Below are 22,097 nucleotides of genomic sequence, written 5' to 3'. Positions count from 1 at the left end.
GCTAGGCATCACCTCTCCAATGCAAAAGCCATCAGAGCACTTGGATAAGGAATGTTCATATTAGACCATCATTCTCTTCTTACACTTGGTTGGTTCATGTTTGCTTGCCCAGTCCAAGGAAACTGATACATTGAGAAAATCCAGGGGTTGTACAAACAAGATTCCTGAAAGTCAGGGGTCCCAGGTATTAACGGCCCCAGTAAACACCTCGTAGTTGCCATCTTTGTCTCCTAATTTTTGTTCCCGGGCCATGTGCAGTTATGTTGGGAAACCCTAATTTGTGTTAGGAGAACCCTACCTACGATGTCTGGGTTTTAACAATCATTTTTAATGCATTCAGTTCTTAGACCTGGTCTACCTATGCAGCAGTGTCAGGTGGTAAGACTCCTGAGGTGGTAGAGTGGACTGCATCACTTTGGACAGCAGGTTGGGACACCATTTCTGAATGCTCTTATATGTGCAAGGTGTCCTACAAGTAAAATAAAAACAAGAAATGAGCACACATCTGGATGAATGGCTCTAATGCAGACCTGCCCCTACTGTGCTGGCTTTTTACACACCCACCCACACCCCACTGAAGGAGGTCTTCCACTTGCAGTCTGAAGATGGGGATGTATATACTTGTTAAATTATGGACGTATGTCATCTTGTATTGTTCTGGCTTCAAGGACTTCAAGGTCAGAGCAGAACTGTTTAGGGTGACCATATGGAAAGGAGGACAGGGCTCCTGTATCTTTAACAGTTGCATAGAAAAGGGAATTTCAGCAGGTGTCATTTGTATATGGTGAAATTACCTTTTCATCACAACAGTTAAAGCTGCAGGAGCTATACTAGAGTGAGCAGATTTAAAAGAGGGCAGGGAACCTGCAGCTTTAACTGTTGCACTGAAGAGGGAATTTCACCAGGTGAAATGACACCTGCTGAAATTCTCTTTTCAATACAACTGTTAAAGATACAGGAGCCCGGTCCTCCTTTTCATATGGTCACCCTAAGCAGAACTCTTGCCAAATTGTACTGAATGATTTCAGCTGAGCTTTTCTTAGAATTTTGTAAACCCCCACCCCCACCCCCACCCCAGAGAGCCTGGGAGAACAATTCAGCCACCTAGTGATTAGCTAAGGAGGCTCACATTTGTCAAAGGCTTTTGGGTATAAAAGAAGGGGGTCTATGGCTGCTCTTTGTCTTTGCACTTTTCTTTGTTTTGGTCTTCTGTCTTATTTCTGGCTTGGGACTTTGAGCATTACTTTTTGGGCCCTGTTCTTTTTCTTTCTTTTTTTTTTAAAAAAAAATTATTTGCAAATACAAAAACTTAAAAATTATCATAATAAAGAAACCATACATGCAAGGAATAATAGATTACATATGCTTTTTTTTTAAGAAGAAAGAAAATGCTACACAATCCAACAATATAAACACACAGTACAAATTATTTAACATTGTAGGCAGTTTTAAGGGATAATTAATTAATTAATTAATTGGGAGGATAGATCCCCAATCAAGGCTATTGCTCTAGCATGTGCCCTATCACATTGGCCTATTGCCACTCTTCTCCCCTTCCCCTTCAATTGCAAGTGTCATGAACATGCTGAATGGAGTGTACCAGGCCATGACCAGGAATGGGGAGCCCATGTGGTCCTCATGTGTTCTCATTCACCCCTTCCTTACCCAGATGCAATGTTCTTGAGCTTATAATTCACATAACGTGCTTCTGGGTGTAATATTAATTTGGATGGTGATGTATTTTTTAACCTCACATTTTTTCAGATAGCATTCTCTCTCTGTGTGTGTATGTGTGTGTGTGTGTGAGAGAGAGAGAGAGATCGAGAGAGAGAGATAGAGAGAGAGAGAGAGAGAGAGAGAGAGAGATCTATTCTGAACTGCAAATAAACAGATAAATCTGTCCACCAGCTCTAAATTCATTAACTAGAGGAGAGAACAAGCAGATTGTTTTCGTACCCTCCTTGCAAAATGGAACAGGAGCCTTGCTTTTGAGCATCAAGATGGGCACCCTGAATTACTCCCAATTCAAGTGGACAGATTGTGCTTTTCTGTCTTGTTCATGTGGTACGTAGCTGACTGATTTCCCAGTAGAATAAGGACCAATTTCTCGATTACCCAAATCTTGCTAACGTCTTTACAACAGTTGTCATTTCAAGGAGGAGACGTAGCATTACTTTGGGGAAACCTGTTTGTCTTTCCATTGCTGCTATAATTTCTACTCTATCTGGGGAATTCTGTTAAAAGTTTGCTTTATGTGCTTCTCTGAGAATCACCCACCCCCCAACCCTACCCCCACAAATATTGCAAGATGGACTTCTCTTTCACTGAACCATCAGAATCAATGTGCGTATATTCCTTTCAGATTCTGTAGGACCAATAGTGTACCTAAGGATGCCGTGGTAATCCAAGAAGTTTGATGGCTGAGCCGAGTATGCTGGTTCTGTTGGCCCAGACGATTTCCCCAAACCCTCTTTATATTCCATTCTATCCATGTAATTTGTTTCTTAGGGGGGAAATGATCTGGGGCTGTATGTACAAATTGTTGTGTAAAGTTGTCTGTGATTGCAATTAATCTGGTTAGTTTTAAAAATGTAAATAGTAGCTGCGTGGGGGGGGGGCATGATCAGGAGGAGGTTATCTTCCTGAATGAAAATCCCATCTTCAAGTAGTAGAATTGTTGCAAGTGTGAGTGAAACTCAGCTAGCTTCAAAGAGAAAAGATGGCGTGTCTGCATTGGAAAGGGAAAAGAAAGAGAGGACTTCCTAGGGCCTTGCTAGACCTACCTGATACTCCGGTGGGGAGTAGGGGCGAGGCTGCGCTGCAGCTATCGCGGGCCGTCGCCCCTAGCTAGACGTAACACGCGACGGGGTAAGGGAAAGCCTCGTCGCGTCAGCCATTTTTTTTTTAACTTTAAAGGGGCCATGTGTGCAGGAGCGCACCAATGAAAAGGTAAGTCATTTTTTTTAAAAAAATAAAGGGTTCCCTGCTCCCCCTGCCCCCGATTTCCCCCCCACAATGTCCAATGCCCCCCTGCTCGCTCGCTCGCCCATCTGCCCCCTGCTTGCCATGTCCACTCCCCGCTCACTCGCCCGTCCGCCCCCGCTTACTCACCCATCCATCCGCCCGTCCCCCCCGCTCACCATGTTCACTCACCCGCTTGCTCGCCCACCCATCCCCTGCTCACCATGTCCGATGCCCCCTCCGCCCCCCCAGCTGTGATCTCCCCACCCTGGCTCCACCCTTCCACCCCCATCTCTCCTGCTGGGTCCGCTCTTCTCCCCCGGCCCCCATCTCACCCCCGCGATTCCCTCCTGGCCCGAAGGGCACAGCGCTCGGTTTTTCCCGGCTACTCACAAGTAAGCTGCGTAGCTGGGAAAAGCCATGGAACCAGCTAGACCTTCCGCAGCCCTGGACTGAACCCAGGGCTGTGGAAAGACCAGGCCACAAGTGGATCCAGTTATCCCAGGTCAAGGGAGGGTTTAGCCTGGGCTGACCCCGGGATCCCCTGTGCGTTATCTGCACGCACAGGGGTGATCCCGGGTGTCAACCTGGGCTAAACCCTCATCTAGCAATGGCCCTAGACTATCTTCTGATCTGTGCTGACCTTCCTTCCCATGGTAGACTGATAATCTTAGGGTTGCTGTCCTCATTTCCTACTTCCTTCTTCATGCTCTTGCCTCTCAGAGAGGAGACATTTCTTAGGGTCTCCCTCCACCTTGAGTTGGGGACCTTCCTATCCAACATGTGTTTCCTGCAATAAAATGCAAGCATTCTTATGCCGTTGAACCAGAGTCTCCAGTGTGATTTATCCATGCTCCTTCAGCTAGGATTCCACACAACTCAGCCCTTCTCAGGTTCTTGCTGTTCTGCTAACAAAAATAACTTTCTTGTGGTTATATGGTGAACCGCCCAGAGAGCTTCGGCTATTGAGCGGTATAAAAATGTAATAAATAAATAAATAAATAGAATTCTGCTTTATGGCTATGTTTGGCCACCAAGAAAGAGTCACCAAGATAGCCTTGAGATTTATTTATTTATTTATTTTACAAGAGAGAGGCATTATTCCAAGAACATAAACCAGAGTTAAAGAAAAGGGTGTAACAGCCAGTCATAAAACTGTTTCACTAGAAAATGTGTCATTCTTCAAGTCCTGGCTTCTAGGTACACACAGTAGGATGAAAATGTGTTACCTTTGAGGTTGAGACTAAAGTGCTCAGGAATTTTTAGGTTTCTTTTGCATTTAAGTAAAAACAAAACGCCTCCCTTTTCCCGATCCTTGTTTTCCCCCTGGGCACGCCTCTTGAAATTTTTCATTATTTTTCTCTCCAAGCAGTCTCAAAGCTGAAAAACAGTTAGGGACGTACCCAAGAAAGTTGGATGGTTTCCTTAGGCACGTCCCTTTAGCCACTATGTGGAAATTCAACCTTATCGAAGGCTATTTCACCCTCAGGAATAATTTAAAAGAAAATAAGGCAGCAATCCTGTAAATCTTACTTGGGAGTAAACTCCACTGAACTCAATTTAGGAAATCAATGGGACAAATACACTGACATTTGGTTGCATCGTGCCCAGTCTGTTTTAAATAAGAACAGGAGCAGGGAACCGGTGGCCTGCCAGCTGTAGTTGGACTCTAACTCCCATCAGCCCCAGCCAGCATGGGCAATTGTCAGGGATCATGGGAGTTGTAGTTCCAGATCTGAAGGCCCACAAGTACCCCACCTCTGATTCAGAATCATGACAGAACCTGTTGTTTTTGATCAGACTGAAACATCTGTTTTATTAGCTCTGAACGCAATGAGCAGAGGAGGCAATCAATCCTCCAGCCTACGCTATAGAGTTTTGAAGAGAAATCTATCCTAACCCACGGTGGAATAAAATCTAGATTGTTTTGATCCTTGGCCTCATGTTTGATCTCTGTTTCTAACGAAGCATCTCCATTAGTAAAGTCAGTAGAATGCTAAATTCTCCTTCAATCATAAATTCCCTGTCTGCAAGCTTTGCAATTTTTTGAATGTGAAATTGATCAACCAGCCTTTTCCATCCCAAACCACGGGAACAGACTGGACTAGATATATGCTCTTGTCTGTAGATTGTGACCTTTATCAGTATAAATCTTCCTTATAATAGGTTTGTGTATAAAGCACAATTTTGTTTATTAAAATTACCACTCTCCCTCCCCCTTAAAAAAAACAAAATCCATGTGAAGAGTAATACCCTTTGCAGAATTTATTACAGGCTGATTTACATTCTTGGATGCTTGTTATAATTGGTTTACAGAATATACAATTTCTGGGTTTTCTCTCCTGGTATTTCTTCCCCTGATTTACGACTCCTTTCTCTTTTTCTTGGAAGATTTAAGTGACACCCACTGATGTGTGTTATCTATTTGTTGGACTGAATATGGATCCTGTCCCATGCAGAGGGTGTAGGTTAGGCACTGTGTTAAAGGTATGAAAATATATGTCTTGCTAGGGTCACCTGAGAAACATTTACCCTGATCTAGCTATGCATTTTCAAATATTTACAAGGGACTAGTTCCATGAGATTGTGGAGAGAGATACATATTCAAGGCGCATCCCACATGGACGTGCTTCTGTGGAGGCTGGTGGCTCCAATTCTGGTGGGGCTGTGATTCCATTCTGGGTTTCAGTCAGAACCAGCCAGCATTCTAAAGCAACCGTGCACGAGACAGAACCGATGTTGGGACTAGGGTTCAGGACCTTGGTTAGGTCCTTTAGAGTTCTGAGTGGAACTCAGAATGGAGGGACAGCCTCACTAAAAAAAATGGAGCCACCAGCCTCCACTGTTTCTACACTTTACTTGATCATGGTGCTTCTGTTCCATTGTTTTTATTTTGTGTTAAAAATGTGTTCACTTAGATACTAAATATATGTACAAGCTGCCTAAAATAGGTCTGCAGACTGGTATTGGCCCTGATCCAAAGATCCCTGAATTATTATTATTATTATTATTATTATTATTATTATTATTATTAATAATAATAATAATAATTTATATAGCACCATCAATGTACATGGTGCTGTACAGAGTAAAACAATAAATAGCAAGACCCTGCCACATAGGCTTACATTCTAATAAAATCATAATAAAACAATAAGGAGGGGAAGAGAATGCACCAAACAGGCAGTATAAAAGTCAGAGCAAAATCAAGTTTTAAAAGCTTTAGAAAAAGAAAAGTTTTTAGCTGAGCTTTAAAAGCTGCGATTGAACTTGTAGTTCTCAAATGTTCTGGAAGAGCGTTCCAGGCGTAAGGGGCAGCCGAAGAAAATGGACGAAGCCGAGCAAGGGAAGTAGAGACCCTTGGGCAGGCGAGAAACATGGCGTCAGAGGAGCGGGAAGAGAATGCAAACAGGCACTGGGTAGGGTAAATAGGCACAGGGTAGGGTAAAACTAACAGTATAAAGTCCAAACAGCATCAAGTTTTAAAAGCTTTAGGAAAAAGAAAAGTTTTTAGCTGAGCTTTAAAAGCTGCGATTGAACTTGTGGATCTCAGATGTTCTGGAAGAGCGTTCCAGGCGTAAGGGGCAGCCGAAGAAAATGGACGAAGCCGAGCAAGGGAAGTAGAGACCCTTGGGCAGGCGAGAAACCTGGCATCAGAGGAGCGAAGAGCCCGAGCGGGGCAATAGTGTGAGAATACCTACAAAATAGTATACAAAGCCCTATTTTGTACACATATGAAGCCCTATTTCGTACACATACAAATTAGGCCTTCATATGGCTACTTGAAGTGATAAGTTGCCTCAAGTACCTGACTACAGAGAGGGTGTCCTTTTCTCTCCCCACCCCCGCAACCCGTATCCGACTCTACCATTTTAAAAATGAACCCTAACCTGGAGCAGGGAGAGACCTTTTTTGGCATTTTGTTTTAGGTGCAAACATGGTTAATGCTGGCATGGCGCTAACTTCCTGGAGAAAAGTCCTGAATTGCAGCTCTGCCCGCAAATACTGCCCACATCGCAAGTGGCTTCTTGTACTTGGCCAAAGTTTGAGAAGCTGCTTGTAAAGCATTATGGGGGACGGGGATGGTGGGGGATGGGTGGGGGAAAGGAGACAACCCCCTGCTGATCTAACTGCATGCTTCTCTGGATCTGTTTTCTGTTATGTATAAGATTGCCATTGATTGACACTGCCTTAGACGGAGTCAGAGTATTGGTTCATCTGGTCTAGCACTGTCTGCAGAATTTCAGACCTGGTGGCTTAAATTGTCCTCCTGTCCATGTTATGCACACAATAAACCTTCCTCAACTGACTAGGCACAGTTTTTCTGGTTCCTTTGTTTTTAAATTGAACAATTTTAATTTGCTTTTTTAGTCTTCTTTCTTTTACTGTTTATATCTATGTTCACTGCTCTGGAATCTCTGTGTTAGATAATTGAGCAGTATATAAATACCGTAAATAATAATAATAATATTAACCCAGTAAGGTTGTTTAGGCTGAGAGTCAGTGGCTGTCTCAAAGTCACCCACTGAGCTTCATGGCCAACTGGGGACTAGAACCTGCATCCAACACTCTAACCACTAGACCACACTAATCACTGGATGTACAAAATGCAGAGATGGTTCACAATCATAAAGGAATGTTAACAATCCCTTATTCATCTAGTCAATGCCTGAAAATATATCAGGAACGTGGATGAACACCTACAGAACTTGTCATTGTTGACATTATTCATCCATCGTTTTGGACATCCGCCCCATTTGTGCCGGGTTGTTAACTGTACATTGCAACTGATGAAGATCACCCCATTTTGGATCTTCATAGTCATATATATTAATCAACAGATATTTTTCTCTCCTGTTCCAGGGCCCTCCATTTTAATTTTATCTTCAGCCCAGTCACACAAATCACTTCTAAAAGATGCAGTCACGGGAAATGGATACTGTTTTGACACATCAGGGTAAAAGCTAGTTTACATATAACAATAAGCCATGGCTCTTTTCTTTTCTTTTTGTCATCTAGCTTGTCATCTTTGAACCCATACCTATAAATAAACCATGGTGTCTTAGCCAGCTGCAAACCACAAATAGAAGCCATGGTGTGTTGCTGCCTTACACAGTCTGGCTTGTTTAAACCATGGTGTTTTGTAATGTCTAAACCCAGAACTGACCTAACCCAGCAAGAGTAGGTTGAAAATGAAAATGCTGTGAAGGCTGGCAACATAGGCAGGAGAGAAGTAAACCAGAAATAGGGAAAACAAGCCATAGTTTGTTTGCTTGTCGGCAAGACAATTCATGGCTAAAGCAACAAGCCATGGTTAACTTGCAGCCTAAATGTGGCTCTTGCTTCAATCAGCTTGGCATGTGAATATGAAAACTACATTGACCTGAATGGCTATTCACATTACAAATGCCTCTATTCCCACTTTCTCTTATGCATTAGCATCAATCAGATGTTCTCATAGATACTACATAACAGGGAATTAAATTGCTCAAAGGCAATTTACGGTCAAAACTAGACATTATAAAGACATGCACATCTACAGAAAAATGTGGCACCCCCCCCCCCCCCATAATGTCTCCCTGTCTTCCTGGCATCATTATGTGGACTGTCCCACCCACTCCAGCACTAACTGCTGGTGCTGCTAGCTTTAGGCAGGGGAACAGTTGGTTCAATGATGTCAGTTCTCCCAGACATTACAAGGAGAGGACCTCTGCACGCAGCAGCCATTTTTGGCAGCAGTTTTACATTCTTGCCCAGTCACCACGTATGGTGAAGATCTTTTTGTTTTCCTAAAAGTAGCTGTGGATGTGGATGTGCCACTTCGAGGTGGCAATCTGCAGCAGGGCCAGCGGCGGCTGGTGACTCTGATTTCGGTGGGGCTCGATTTCATTCAGAGCCAGCCCAGAATGCTACAAGAGCTCTCCAAAGTGCTGGACCACATCCCCCTACAACAGGATCAGCACCTTGGATAGCTCCTTCAGAGTTCTGGCTGGCTGTGACTGAAACCCTGAATGAATTCAAAGCCCAACTGAAATTGGAGCCACCAGCCTCCACTGATCAGCGATATTGCCACGAAGAAGGGAGCAAATTAATCTGACAGCCTGTGTGGATTCCCTGGTGCAAATCTCCCTTCTTCTCCAAGGTGGCTATTACCAAAGGATCCCTTCCTCCTATAAATACAGAGAGGACACTTATGCACATAGCCGCAATGCTCCTCCAGAAAGGACACCGATTTGCATAACATTAGCATATGCAAAATTATATGTATAGGTGCAAATTTAAGAACAAAAACTGTTATTTTAATAGAAATCCAATATCACAGAATCATAGAATAGTAGAGTTGGAAGAAGCCTAAAAGGCCATCGAGTCCAACCCCCTGCTCAGTGCAGAAATCTACCCTACAGCATACTTGACAGATGGTTGTCCAGCTGCCTTTTAAATGCCTCTACTATATGTCAACATAGTAGAGAAGATTGACTAAGGTGTCCTGTGTGCCTGTTCATTTTATTGTGCAGGTGATAACTGTTGATGGGCAACTTTAAGGCCCCTGTTCTCCTCCCATATGGCTCTTTGACTTTAAATCAGATTTAGACTGGCCACCTTCTCAAACAGCGGATGCCTTTGAAGTGGCAAACAGGTTCATTCGAGTAGGATAGCCAGCTACACGTCTCTGAAAAAGAGGAAACTAGGGGTGTGCACGCACCCCCCACTCCGCCCCGCGGGCCGATCTGAAAATTTCGGATCGGCCCGCTCCGCTCCGCCCATACTCCACTCCTCTTCGCTGCGGAGCTCCGGCTCTGAATTGGAGCTCCATAGTGGAGGGGAGTGGCGCCAGGTAAGGCCGGGAGAGGAGGGCGGGGGGGTTTACCGGGCCCTGCCACCATCGCCGCCCATGCGGCGACGGCGGCAGAGCCCGGTAAGGGACCAAAGGGGAGGGGGCCTTACCTGCCTCCGTCCGCGGTCCGTCGACTTCTTCAATTGAGCCTGCGGTTCAACCAGGAAGTCTGGGCCGCAAGTGCGGCCCAGACTTCCTGGTTGAACCGCAGGCTCAATTGAAGAAGCCGACGGACCGCGGACAGACGCAGGTAAGGGAGAGGAGGGGGGGTTTACCAGGCCCTGCCGCTGCATGGGCGACAGGGCCCGGTAAACCCCACTTACCTTTCCAGCGGAGCTCCGGATCGAGGCGAAGGATCCGCCTTCACCTCGATCCTCTTCGCCACGCTCCGCCGGCCCCCCAATCCTCTTCGCCTCCGCCTTAAGGGGAGGCGAAGCACCCCGCTCCGCTTCTAATTCGCCGGTCCGATTAGAAGCGGAGCACATCCCTAGAGGAAACATATCACCCCCAAAAGAGGACATCAATTTGCATAACATTTGCATATGCACATTTGTATGTGTAGGTGTAAATGTCGAAGGAATAACTCTTATTTAAATAGAAATACAAGACATCTCGCCATAGTGAAGAAGACTGACCAGGTGATGTTTGGGCCTGCTCAGTCTGCTGTCCGGGTGCTACCTGTTGATGGACAACTTCAAGGCTTCTCCTGCTCTCCCTTCTTATAGTTCTTTGACTTTAAACTGGACTTGGACCAAGCACCTCTTTAAACAGAGGCCACGTTCAACTAGAGGACTTCCAACTGTCCGAAAAGAGAGGACTGTCCTCTGTGAAATAGGTCATGTGGCCACCCTATGAAGTGTGGCAGATGGCTACTAGGGGAGAGCTTTTTTTCAGTTGTGAATGCCCTACCCAGAAAGGCTCGCTTGACACCTATACTGGTAAACATCTCTCCATTTTCCCAGGCCTTTTCACTTTACATGGTTAAGCTTAAATTCTTGTAGTCAGCCTTGTGCCATTTTTAAAAGTTTTGTGAAATCTTGGAGGCATCTGTAAGTTTATCATAACTTTTTATCTACTGCTGGTGGTTTTTTTATGCTGTATTTAGAATTTACGGATTTATTTTGCATGTATCAGTTCTCTTTTATTCTAAGACACCCCCCCCCCCGAAAACATTTGTTAGTTGGTAGCATATAAATATTGCAACACAATTAATTAATTAAAAATAGTTGGTGGTTGGGGACAGGGAGAAACTTTGGGTACAGTAGGGGAACCTATATATTTCCTTCTCTATGCCATTGTCACTAGCTGCAGCCATTCCAGCAGGCTGTACTGAGGGAGATGAGAGGGGAAAGCTACATGAGAGAGATGAGAGATTAAGGAGATGACAGAGAGAGAGAGAGAGAGAGAGAGAGCACAAAGCCATTCCATCAGCACTGCTGAAAGCATTCTTTCCTCTTCCCTCCCCATTCCTTCTTCCTTGCCTGTTGTGTCTTTTTAGATTGTAAGCCTGCGGGCAGGGCCTGTGTTGTTTAATTGGTTATCTGTAAACCGTTCTGGGAGTCTTTTTTGGCTGAGAAGTGGCAGAAAAATATTTCAACTAAATAAATAATAGGGGCTTCAGAGAGCAATTGAATCAGGGAGTTGCTACGGGTGAAGGATTAACTCATTCCCCTATGCTGAGACTCCGACACAAACCTCCGTGCTGCTGGTTTTAGGGAAATAAAAAGATTCCAGGGGATCTCCTGCATTGTGTGTAACTTTATGCAGCATAAAATAATAATAATAATAATAATAATAATAATAATAATAATAATAATAATAATAAAATCCAAATGGTGGCATTATATTCCTGTGAGACATGTGTTTTTCGTGTAGCGTAGAAACTTAATTATGTTTCTCTTGCTGCTTCTCTAAAGGACAGGATTAGCCGCGGAGGCCAAAGTGCTCCATTGCCAACTCCAGAATGTGTTGAGATGGGGATAGTTACTCAACCACTTGGATTAGTTGGGAGTGACGCAAGCCCTAAACACCGCTACTAGGTTTTGGAGGCTGTGCTTTGACTCCACAGACCTCCACTGCTTCACCATCTGGCATAATTCAAAACTGCCTTCTGCAACAAAGGGGAAGACCTAATTTCAAAGTCAGCCACATGGGGTTCTGAGAATGATTAACTCCCCGGCATGCCACCATGCTTGGGCCAGAAGGTTTGGACAAAAGGTAAGAAGCGTACAGGGCATTTGATGGCTTTAAAAACTGAGTGTTGGAGATTTTTGTCTTCTTCTTTAGCTAAGGCAAATCAACCTATTTACAATTATTATCCCACCTGCTGTAAATCTTTTGATAGGAAGTCCTTGAAGAACATTCCTCTCAATGAGCTGTGTACATTTTAAATGCTTCAGGCAAAGAACTAGAATCCAATACTGCCCAATCAAGTATCCAAAGAACTAGTATCCAATATTTACTGCACAAACCTACAACATGTCAGGCACAGAGGACATTTCCTTATACCAGGTCAGATGAATTGTACATCTATCCCTGGAGGGTTATTCTGACTGGAAACATTCTGTAGGGTATCAGATAGAGGTCTTTCCCATTACATTATGTGGAGGACACCGGTTAACTTGAGATCCTCCACTTGTGAGCTTCCCACAGGCAGCTGGTTGGCCACTGTCTGAAGAGAATGCCAGACTAGATGGACCCTTGGTCCGATGCTGCCCTGCTTTTCTTATGTTCTAACTGGAGCTGCCATTTCTGCATGCCAAGCATGGGCTGTATTGCTGAGCTATGGTTATTGCAAAGAGAGAGAGAGAGAGAGAGAGAATGCATCACCAAAAAAAGAGAACAAAAGAGGGCACAGAACTGGTAGATGCTAATTTAGGATTGACTCAAAGTGGAAAGAATGATTATAATTTAAAGAGAAATGCAACACACCTCACCCTTGTGGAGAAGATTGACCAGGTGGCCTGCTCAGCCTGCTATCTAGGTGTTAAGTGTGGATGGGCAACTTCAAGGCCCATCCCCACTAAGAAGCTGCCAAAAGTGAGTCAGAGCCTTGGTCCATCAGGCTTAGTATTGTTGACACTGACTGGCAGCAGCTCTTCACCGGTTTCACCTGGAGTTCTTCCTGTCTTACCTGCAGATGCCAGGGATTGAACCTGGAAGCTTCTGCATGCAAAACATGTGCTCTACTGCTGAGCTACGGACCTCTGAATTTCACAGCACCTGGGATTTCCAACGGTCCCTCATCATCCAAGTACTAACCAGGTCTGACCTTGCTTGGCTTCTAAGATCAGTTGAGATCAGGAATCTTCTGGGTGGTGTGGCCATAAGCTAAGGATGTCGGAGGAATCTGTCCTTGAAGTTTACCAAGCTTTCAGTAGCTAGGTTTACCTTCATGATGCCCAACTCGATCTGTAATTGAGCCGGGCCAACTCGCAGATTTTCAGATTTTGTTTCCCCCTCCTAAAACTGCAATTTACACAAACTGCAGCTGCATAAGTTTTTGCATTTGCATAAGTTACACAAATTTTGCCAATAATTGGCTTAATTTGCACAAAATCGTGGCAAACTGCAGGCATGATTTTCACATAATTAAGAATATTTCAGCAGCTGTTCGTGCAAATTAAGCAAATTACAACCACAATTTGTGAAAATTAAGCAAAATTAAGGTTGAAATTGCAACCAGAATTTGTGTAAATGGTGATTTAAAAGGGGGGCGGGGACAACTGAGAAAGTCCCCAGATTTGGGGGAAAAGCCTGTGGCTCTGTTTGCAAAATGCAAGGTGAGCCTGGGGCTCCAGGGGAATCCAGTGAACCCCCAAAGGGACAGATTTCCTGGTGACGGCCATCCCTACCGTAGGCACATGGCTTTGTTCTGGCAGCACCTACTCATCCAGCATGTATTCAGTGTGGCCAATTTTAATACAAGACTTCCCACTAAGAAGCTGCCTTACAGTGAGTCAGAGCCCTGGCCCATCAGGCCATAGTTTTTAGAATGTTTTAAGGATGTTTTAATCATGTATGCTATGTTTTTAATCCGTTTTTAATGTGTTTTATATTCACTGTTGTTCCCCGCCTCGATCCAAATGGAGAGGCGGGTAAGAAAATAAATTATTATTATTATTATTATTATTATTATTATTATTATTATTATTTCCTTCTCCTCCTGGAAATGGAAGGAAGGGGATTGGATTCAGCGGGTGATTGGGTTTGACAGCTTGCATTTGTCTGTAAGTGCTGGATCATGCAGATAGACTTCAGCAGCTACAACACGCCTGCCTGATTCCTAATTTGGCATTAAGTGCTTCAGGTGTCTGAACTTTGACAATTGGTGTCTGCTGCGTTTCTGCATGGCCTTGCCCTCAGCAGACCAGACAAGAACACTTAATTATTCAAGCCAGCCATCACAGCAAGCATCCAATAGAAAATAATAGGCCATTTGTACCAGCTGGTAATGCAGTTTAGTCATTGGTCAAACCAGGCCTCCTTCCCAAGAGACTTTGCATGATAGGGAATCTTAGTGTTGTTCTCTTCCAAATGAAACTGCCTGTTACGTTCTGATGGATCTTGCTCCAGTGCATACTCTGGGGCAGTTGGAACAGGGAATAAAGTCACGTGGAGGTTGGTAGCCCTGATTTTGGTGGGGCTGTGAACTCGTTCTGTTTTGGGGAAAATAGGGCTCAGTACCTTGGAAAGCTCCGTTAGAATCCTGTCTGGTTCTGACTGAAACCCAGAATGAATTCACAGCTCCAGCGAAATCAGAGCCACCTGCCTCCACTGCAAAATAAATCTTTCCCATCCATTTTGGATACAGATGCAGACGCCTGCTCTAAATGTTGTGTGGCTGTTAGCTGGCCTGGCACATTTCTCGATGTCTGCAAATAAAACTAAGCAAAATGATCTCTGTGCAAAGAAGAAGAAGAACATATTAATTAGATGCATTAGCAAGGGATGAATTCAGCCTGGCCTTGATTAGGCATGCCAGGATGTTTACAGGGTTTGTAGCAACCACCTAGCAAATGAAAATGAAGATATGAATTAGCCTTGAGCCACAATTGCTACCGGACTGCTCTTATGCAGTAACGAGAGTTAAGACTCAACAGAAAGGAAAAGAAAAATTACATAATGGATGGCTGAGAGCTATTTATAGTTGGAATGCTCAGTATAATTTATTTATCCTTTTTTTCCTTTTTGAAAAAAAAGTACAGCTATTGATTATGCTTCAGTGTCTGTCTATGCTAATTGTATCCCTGAATTTTTTCATATTAATGTGCCGTCTGTATCTGCTCCTGCTGACCTGCTTTTAGTAACGTGACAGGCATAGGAGCAGCAGATTTATTCTGCATTCACCATTATAAATTGCATTCAATTATTGTGAATTTGGCAATTATTCCCAGACAGCTTCCTTCTTCCTCTTATACCCTCTTAATAGGCAAGCGATTTGTAACTGAATCACACTTTTATTTTTGCGATGGTGTTAGACAGGCCCGTGTATATAATAGCAATGACTCTCAACGGTGTCACTGAGCAAAACGACCGATCCGGGGCGCGTGCCCAAACAGACCTCCTATTTAGTTCAGTGGAGGGGGCAGCTCCATCCACACCCCTCCTCATCCATTACGTATTTGCTTGTAATATTTATATTCTCATTTTTCTATTAGGAATTCCAAAGCGGTTTACAACTTCAGCATAAACCCATAACAAAATTACACACCGAAAACAGGATGAAAAAAAAAAGCTATTTAAAACAACAAGCGAGGTAAAGTGAGGGAGCAGATGACAAATTATACCATGGCAGCTTCAAAACACAAAGGTATTAAATACAATCAGTGTTAAAAACTTAACCTGAAAAGCAGCCCCAGTAATGAAAGCCTGAACAAAACGTTATCAGAAAGGAACACATGTATCCTATCCTCCAATAGAGACAAATCACCTGCTTTTTCTTTTTCTTTTAAGGAAGTGTCAGAATAAGAAACAGTCATTAGTTAAAACCCTCAGTATTGCGAGAAAAATAACTCAATGAAAAGCCACTGAATGGCTAATGCATGCAGGGAGTGGGGGGGGGATGCTAGGTTTTGTTTCACCTTTGCATTTTTCTTCTACTTTGTCTGCTTTTAATAATATAATAATAATAATAATAATAATAATAATAATAATAATAATAATTTTATTTATTACCCACCTCTCCCTCTGGATCGAGGCGGGGAACAACATCAAACACAATACAATACATAGAATTACTTAAAGGAGCATGTAAAACCAATACAATATTAAAATAATCACAGCATCTTAGGCCATAGCTAGACAGGGCAATATCCCAGGGCGATCCCCGGGATCGTCCCTGTGCATCCACATGACACACAGGGGATCCCAGGAGCAGGGAGGGATGATCCTTCTCTTTCTTCAGGATATAGCCCTACCCTTTCAGCCTGCTTTTTCCACGGTCTTGGGATGATCCCGAGACCGCGGAACGTGTGGGTGGGCATCACGGTTTGTCCTGGCTCCTTGCAGTTACTCGCGAGGCTGGGAACTGTGCACAGGGCACAGAGCACCCTGTGCCCATCGAGGGTGGGGTGGGGGAAGCAGGGATATATATATATATATATATATATATATATATATATATAAACCCTACCTTCTAAAAAAACAAAATGGCGGGCACGACATCCTCTCCCTCTGAGGTTGTCACATGCCGCATGTAAACAGAGGGGGCGATCTTGCGATAACAATATTGCGAGATCCTCACCCTCCATCATGCTAGACCCGTAGGTCTAGCTGAGGCCTTAAAATTCAGGATATTGCACTATGAAAGCAGTATGAAAGCAGTGTATAAAGGGCAGGATTCACACTACTGCTTTATAGAAGTATTGAAGTACACTGACAACTGTTGGGGCCCATTGACACACGCCATATACTGCTTTCGTACAGCTTTCAAAGTGCAATATCCTGCTTGGTGTAGATTAGGCCTCAAGGAAGGGATGAAGGGTTAAACACTCCCTCCATATCCCCTGTAGTCTTGTTGCTGCTTGGGCCCATATACAGCTGCTATTTGCATTTTTCTAAAAATGTGCATGCTAATTCCATGCATGTAATTAAAATCATGTTTAGTTTGACCCTAAAAGTTTTTTGGTTTTGGATGCAAGAGTAAACTGTGCTTTGGGGAATTTTGATTGGGAAAATCAGCAATTACACCTTCGAGAGGTTTGGGAAACATTGCACTAAAACCTCAGGATAAGGCCTGTAAGGGCACCTCCCCAAGTCACAGTGGGTTTTTAATATGGGATTTTGTTACATTATACCTTGTATTATGTTTTTTCCTTCTTCTGTGCAAGAGCTGCCTCAGATACCGTCATAGCATAATGAACATAATGCATAACAAACATGATCATCAGAAATGTGGTTCACCCAATTACAGATGAATTAATAAAAGGAATACTTGAGTAATTTGTGCAATAATTCCTATCGCAGTAATTAAGAAACAAGCACCAACTTAAGACCAACTCATTTTCCAGAAGGCCTCCTGTGTAAAAGAATGAAATGAGTTTCACCTCTGTCTTAAGCCTTATGTAACCAGTTGGTTATTCTACTTTTTTTCTAGTATCGGGTGGCAATAATTTTATCCATGGCCAATAAGAATGAATAGTTATGGATTTAATTTGTGACATAATTTCCAAACAAAACTGCCATTTTTGGCCTATCAACACTAAGACATGGTGAACAAAAAGAAATAGATAAGGGACAAAACATAGGGATAAAGGGGTTAGTGAGTCAAATATATAATATATTAGTTGAGAAAGGAGGGCTGGATAGTGCTGGGAAAATGGTTTGGGAGACTGATTTGAAGATACAAATAGGACAACAGAGGTGGGATGGACTATGGAGACAGAGAGTGTTGAGAAATATGTCAGTAAGAATAAAGGAGAATTACTATAAACTTGTATGGAGGTGGTACTTAACTCCGGTTAGATTAAATAAGATTAATAAACAGCTTTCAGCAGATTGTTGGAGGGGTTGTGGAGAAAAGGGAACGTATTTACATATGTGGTGGGATTGTATATATGTGCAAAAGTTATGGAAGATGGTGTTTTATGAGATTGAACAGATTGTGGGATTTAAAGTAGAAGTTACACCAAGGATTGCATTACTCTCACTGCATGATGATCCTAAATGTAATAAAGAAATGAAAGAATTGATAACGAACCTACTGACAGCTGCGAGGTTGATAGTAACTAGGAATTGGAAAATTACAGGAGATTATTGTATTGAAGAATGGTATAAAGAAGTGTGGGACATTGCTATAAACGATAAATTGACATGTAATATAAAAATGCAAAGAGGCATAGTAAAAACGAATGATGTTGAGAGTATATGGAAAAAGTTCCTGGAGTTTGTATTTTCTAAAGGAAGGGGGGTTCCACCAACAGATGAAACTATGAGTTTTTGGAAACAAGAATGAGATCCCGAGGTGGGGGGAGCACTGTTATGTTTATTATATTATGTTTAATAGGTTAATATTGAATATATGATAGTAAGGTATGATAATATCTTGTATTAAGTGATTTTGATTTGTGTTTGTTGTTTCAATAATAAAAATATTCAAAAAAAAAAAAAACACTAAGACATGGGTGGCAGAGTACTGTTGCACCTTGCCTGCCTATGGGTCACTGGATGACAGCTGGTTGGCCACTGTGTGAACAGAATGCTGGACTAGATGGACCCTTGGCCTGATCCAGCATGGCTCTTCTAACGTTCTTATGTGATTGAAGTGTGTGTGTGTGTGTGTGTGTGGACACCCCCTCCATTGCAGGCAGCATCCAGCAGTGGGGTGTCCCCCCCCCCCCCAAGGTGCTTGCCCAGAACCAATGGGCTGAAAAAGGTTCCCCACTCCTGCTATATAGGGTTTTAGGCTGAAATCCTGTTCCTTGTTTTGTCTATTCAAGCCCATTGAATTCAATGGAAACAAGCACAAGAGATTATGTACAAATTGACAAGGTTAAAGATGAATGCTAGCAGTTTGACTTGTTTCTCAAAGCTAACAGGCAGCCAGCACAGTTTCCATAGTACCTACATTTCCTGGACCGTAGTATCAAGCATGAGCTCTTGAACAATTCCATGCCCCTACACACACTGATATTTGTGTATGCATTTACAAACAGGTGCCTGAAGTCTTCTCGGAAAAGATTGCATCAAGATGTTTGCTTTGTTTTGCTTTACCTGTGAGAATGATTCAGAGCAAGGTCAGGCTTTCTCATTTTCAAGTAGCAGATCACAAGTTTTGTCTCGATGAAACTGGCAATACTTGAAATATCTTTTGCAGAGGCTTCAAAGGGCTTCCCTAGAGCGGCACCTTTGCTGCAGAGCTGGCAAGAAGACAATTAATTATATATTAAAATGACAACTTACAAGTTTGAGGATTCAAAACTGTTTGAGAAGTAAATGTAATTTTCCAGATGAAAAATGGAGCAATCAATTAATATTTACAATGTCCAAAGCACTTGATGCACATTAATGTCCCGTAAGCGTACAACAACCCTGAAATGTAGCTCAGTATTAAAGCCCTTCTATTGCAGGTGTTGGGAGCTGAGTCTGAGAGACAGAGCCTTGCCTACGGTCTCCTACTGGGTTTGTAGGGGGAGGGGGCATCCTAATTCATGGCGCTACAGGAACTGTCTAATGAATCATTATTGCTTATTTTGGATTGATCGGATAAGCTGCTGAGCAGGGATGTAGCAGATACGGAGGTTGACTTGGGGCGGGGAATTTTCCCAACAAATTCTTTTAATTTGCTGGCAATAATTAAACAAAATTCTCCCCACTTGTTTTATTTCATGTGCTGCTAGAATTCGATATACTTTTTTTAAAAATTGAACTACTATCCACTTTAGACCTTCACTCACTCCCCCAGGTAATTGGTTCTATTGCCAAACTACTGCTACTGTTTAAAAAATGAAAAAGGTCCATCTGAAACCTAAGCTCCTAGGGCGTAATCCTATGCATGTTTATTATTTATTTACAAAATGTGTATACCGCTACATATCTGAAACAGATTCCAGAGTGGTGAACATAAGAATTAAAACAAAAGATCCAAAAATGTAAACACACAATGCTAATAACAACCTTGACTGCCAGTGAAGGAGTGCTTCCTGGAAAAGAGCTGTTTTCAGGAGGCATCGGAAGCAACACAATGTTGGCGCCTGCCTGACCTCCAGAGACAGGGAGTTCTACAGAAAGGGGGCCACCACACTGAAGGCTCTTTTCCTTGTAGAAGAGCCATACGTCCACGTGGAACCACCAGGAGCATGCCTTATGACGACCTGAGTGACCGGGCAGGTTGGTTAGGGAGAGGACGCTCGCTCAGGTATCCTGGTCCCAAGTTGTTTCGGGCTTTGTGCACTAGTACCAAAACCATAAACGAATAGGCAGCCAGTGCAGTTCCCTCAGCAAAGAGTCACATGCTGAAAGGGGGCAGCAACTAGCAACAGCCACCAAACTGCTGTGTTCTGCATTAGCTCCAGCAAGTGGGCTCTAGGTTGCTGGGAGTTGCAGGACTTTTTTTCTGTATAAACATACACAGGATTGTGCTCTTAAGCCCGTCAAATCTAGTTCAGCTCTCTGGAGCAGTAGAGAACAATTATTTCCCCCTTTTATATGAGGCAGCCCTACAGGTGTTTGAAGAGTGCTATGATGTCCTTTTTAGTCTTCTTCCCTTCAGGGAAAACACACTCACTTCCTTCCACCTTTCCTCACAGGACTTGTTTTCCATTTCACCAGCCACCTTTTGTTGCCCTGTTCTCAACCTGGTGAAATCTGTCTACGTCCTTCTGAAGGTGCGACACCCCAAGCTGGAGACAATAACTCCAGGTGAGCTCTGATGAGTTGACAAAAGCCCCACAGACAAGACAAGACAAGACACATCCACCACCCGATCAGTGCTAATCTCTGTATCACTTGCAGCAGAAGTTCCAAAGTTCCTCTTTGGGATTCATTGATGATAAAGTAGAGAAGAGAGATGGGGGACGTCAAAAGAAGAGTTTAAAAGGTGACATCCTGCTTGTCCTGCAGTCTCAGGGAAGGCCTTCTGCCCATTATGCTGGTTATTTCACCGTAACAAAGTTGATTGATTGATATATTGATTGGCCTTCTGCCCAGGGCCACCCCTGCTCAGGTAGCGGATGCCCTCTACCCATGCAGGGAGGACCCCTGTGAGCGCTGTGGCAAATGCATCAGTGAGAAAGCAGCCATTGGGGCTCCTTGGAGCAGTTCCCGTGCTCCAAGGAGAGGCCGCCCACCTGCTCTCGCTTTGAGAGCTTTCCCAAAGCAAGATAGCAAAGCGGCTGATGCACCTCTCTGGAGAGGCCGCCCACCTGATCTCTTATTCTGGGAGACTGTCTCTCCAGGGCCACCACACAATACCTTGCCTTTAGGAACGACCCCTCAAAGAGTGGCATTCGTGTATAGACAGCTCTCTCTCGAGCAGCCGACCTGATTGGTCATTCTGTGTGGTGGCAATAATTCTGTGTGGGGAGGGAGTGTGGGCAGCAACAGCAGCGGGGGAGTGGAGAGGCAGGGTGCATCCTCCCACCTCAGGCGGTGCCACCACTGCCAGGGCCGGCCCTACCATTACTCAGAGTGAAGCAGTTGCTTCAGGCGTCAGATGCTGGGAGGTGGCAGCAAAGTGTTGGAGCTGAGTGCTGTTGGCCTGCCCTGTGTGCCCTCTAAGCTAGCCTGCTGCCTTCATGAGCAGTGGAGGATGATGTTCCATTGTGAGTATGGAAGAAACAATCCAGTCGGCTTTTGTACATGGAGTGGAAGAGGGAGCCATCTTGTTTTTCGGTTCAGGCAACAGAACTGAGCCGGCTGTGCTTCTGCCTAGGATGACCATATGAAAAGGAGGACAGGGCTCCTGTATCTTTAACAGTTGCATAGAAAAGGGAATTTCAGCAGGTGTCATTTCTATATATGGAGAACCTGGTGAAATTCCTTCTTCATCACAACTGTTAAAGCTGCAGGAGCTTTAAAAGATTTAAAAGAGGGCAGGGCACCTGCAGCTTTAACTGTTGTGATGAAAAGGAAATTTCACCAGGTTCTCCATATATACAAATGACACTTGCTGAAAATCCCTTTTCAATTCAACTGTTAAAGATACAGGAGCCCTGTCCTCCTTTTCATATGGTCACCCTACTTCTGTCCCCAGGGTACTGGGGCCCCAGAGAATCCGTCCCACAGCACCCTGTTCAGTTGTGCACAGCGCCTCCCCAATGCATGTCCAGGATTGGTGCGGGCTTATGTAATATGCCTGCAT

The 22,097-nt window shown here is 43.8% G+C and overlaps 1 protein-coding gene across 1 annotated transcript in view; it reads right to left on the bottom strand.

Annotated features, from left to right (window-relative positions):
• SPATA16 (spermatogenesis associated 16) overlaps positions 1–22,097 on the bottom strand; it is a 181,169-nt gene that overhangs the window by 125,312 nt on the left and 33,760 nt on the right. Inside the window, exon 2 of the mRNA XM_063131969.1 lies at positions 19,010–19,155. Within this exon, the coding sequence (XP_062988039.1) occupies positions 19,010–19,155 (146 nt within the window). The remainder of the gene's footprint in view (positions 1–19,009; positions 19,156–22,097) is intronic.

Source organism: Elgaria multicarinata, chromosome 8 (assembly GCF_023053635.1).
Source record: "Elgaria multicarinata webbii isolate HBS135686 ecotype San Diego chromosome 8, rElgMul1.1.pri, whole genome shotgun sequence".
Lineage (NCBI taxonomy): Eukaryota > Metazoa > Chordata > Lepidosauria > Squamata > Anguidae > Elgaria > Elgaria multicarinata.
This window is presented reverse-complemented; position numbering and strand designations above follow the sequence as displayed.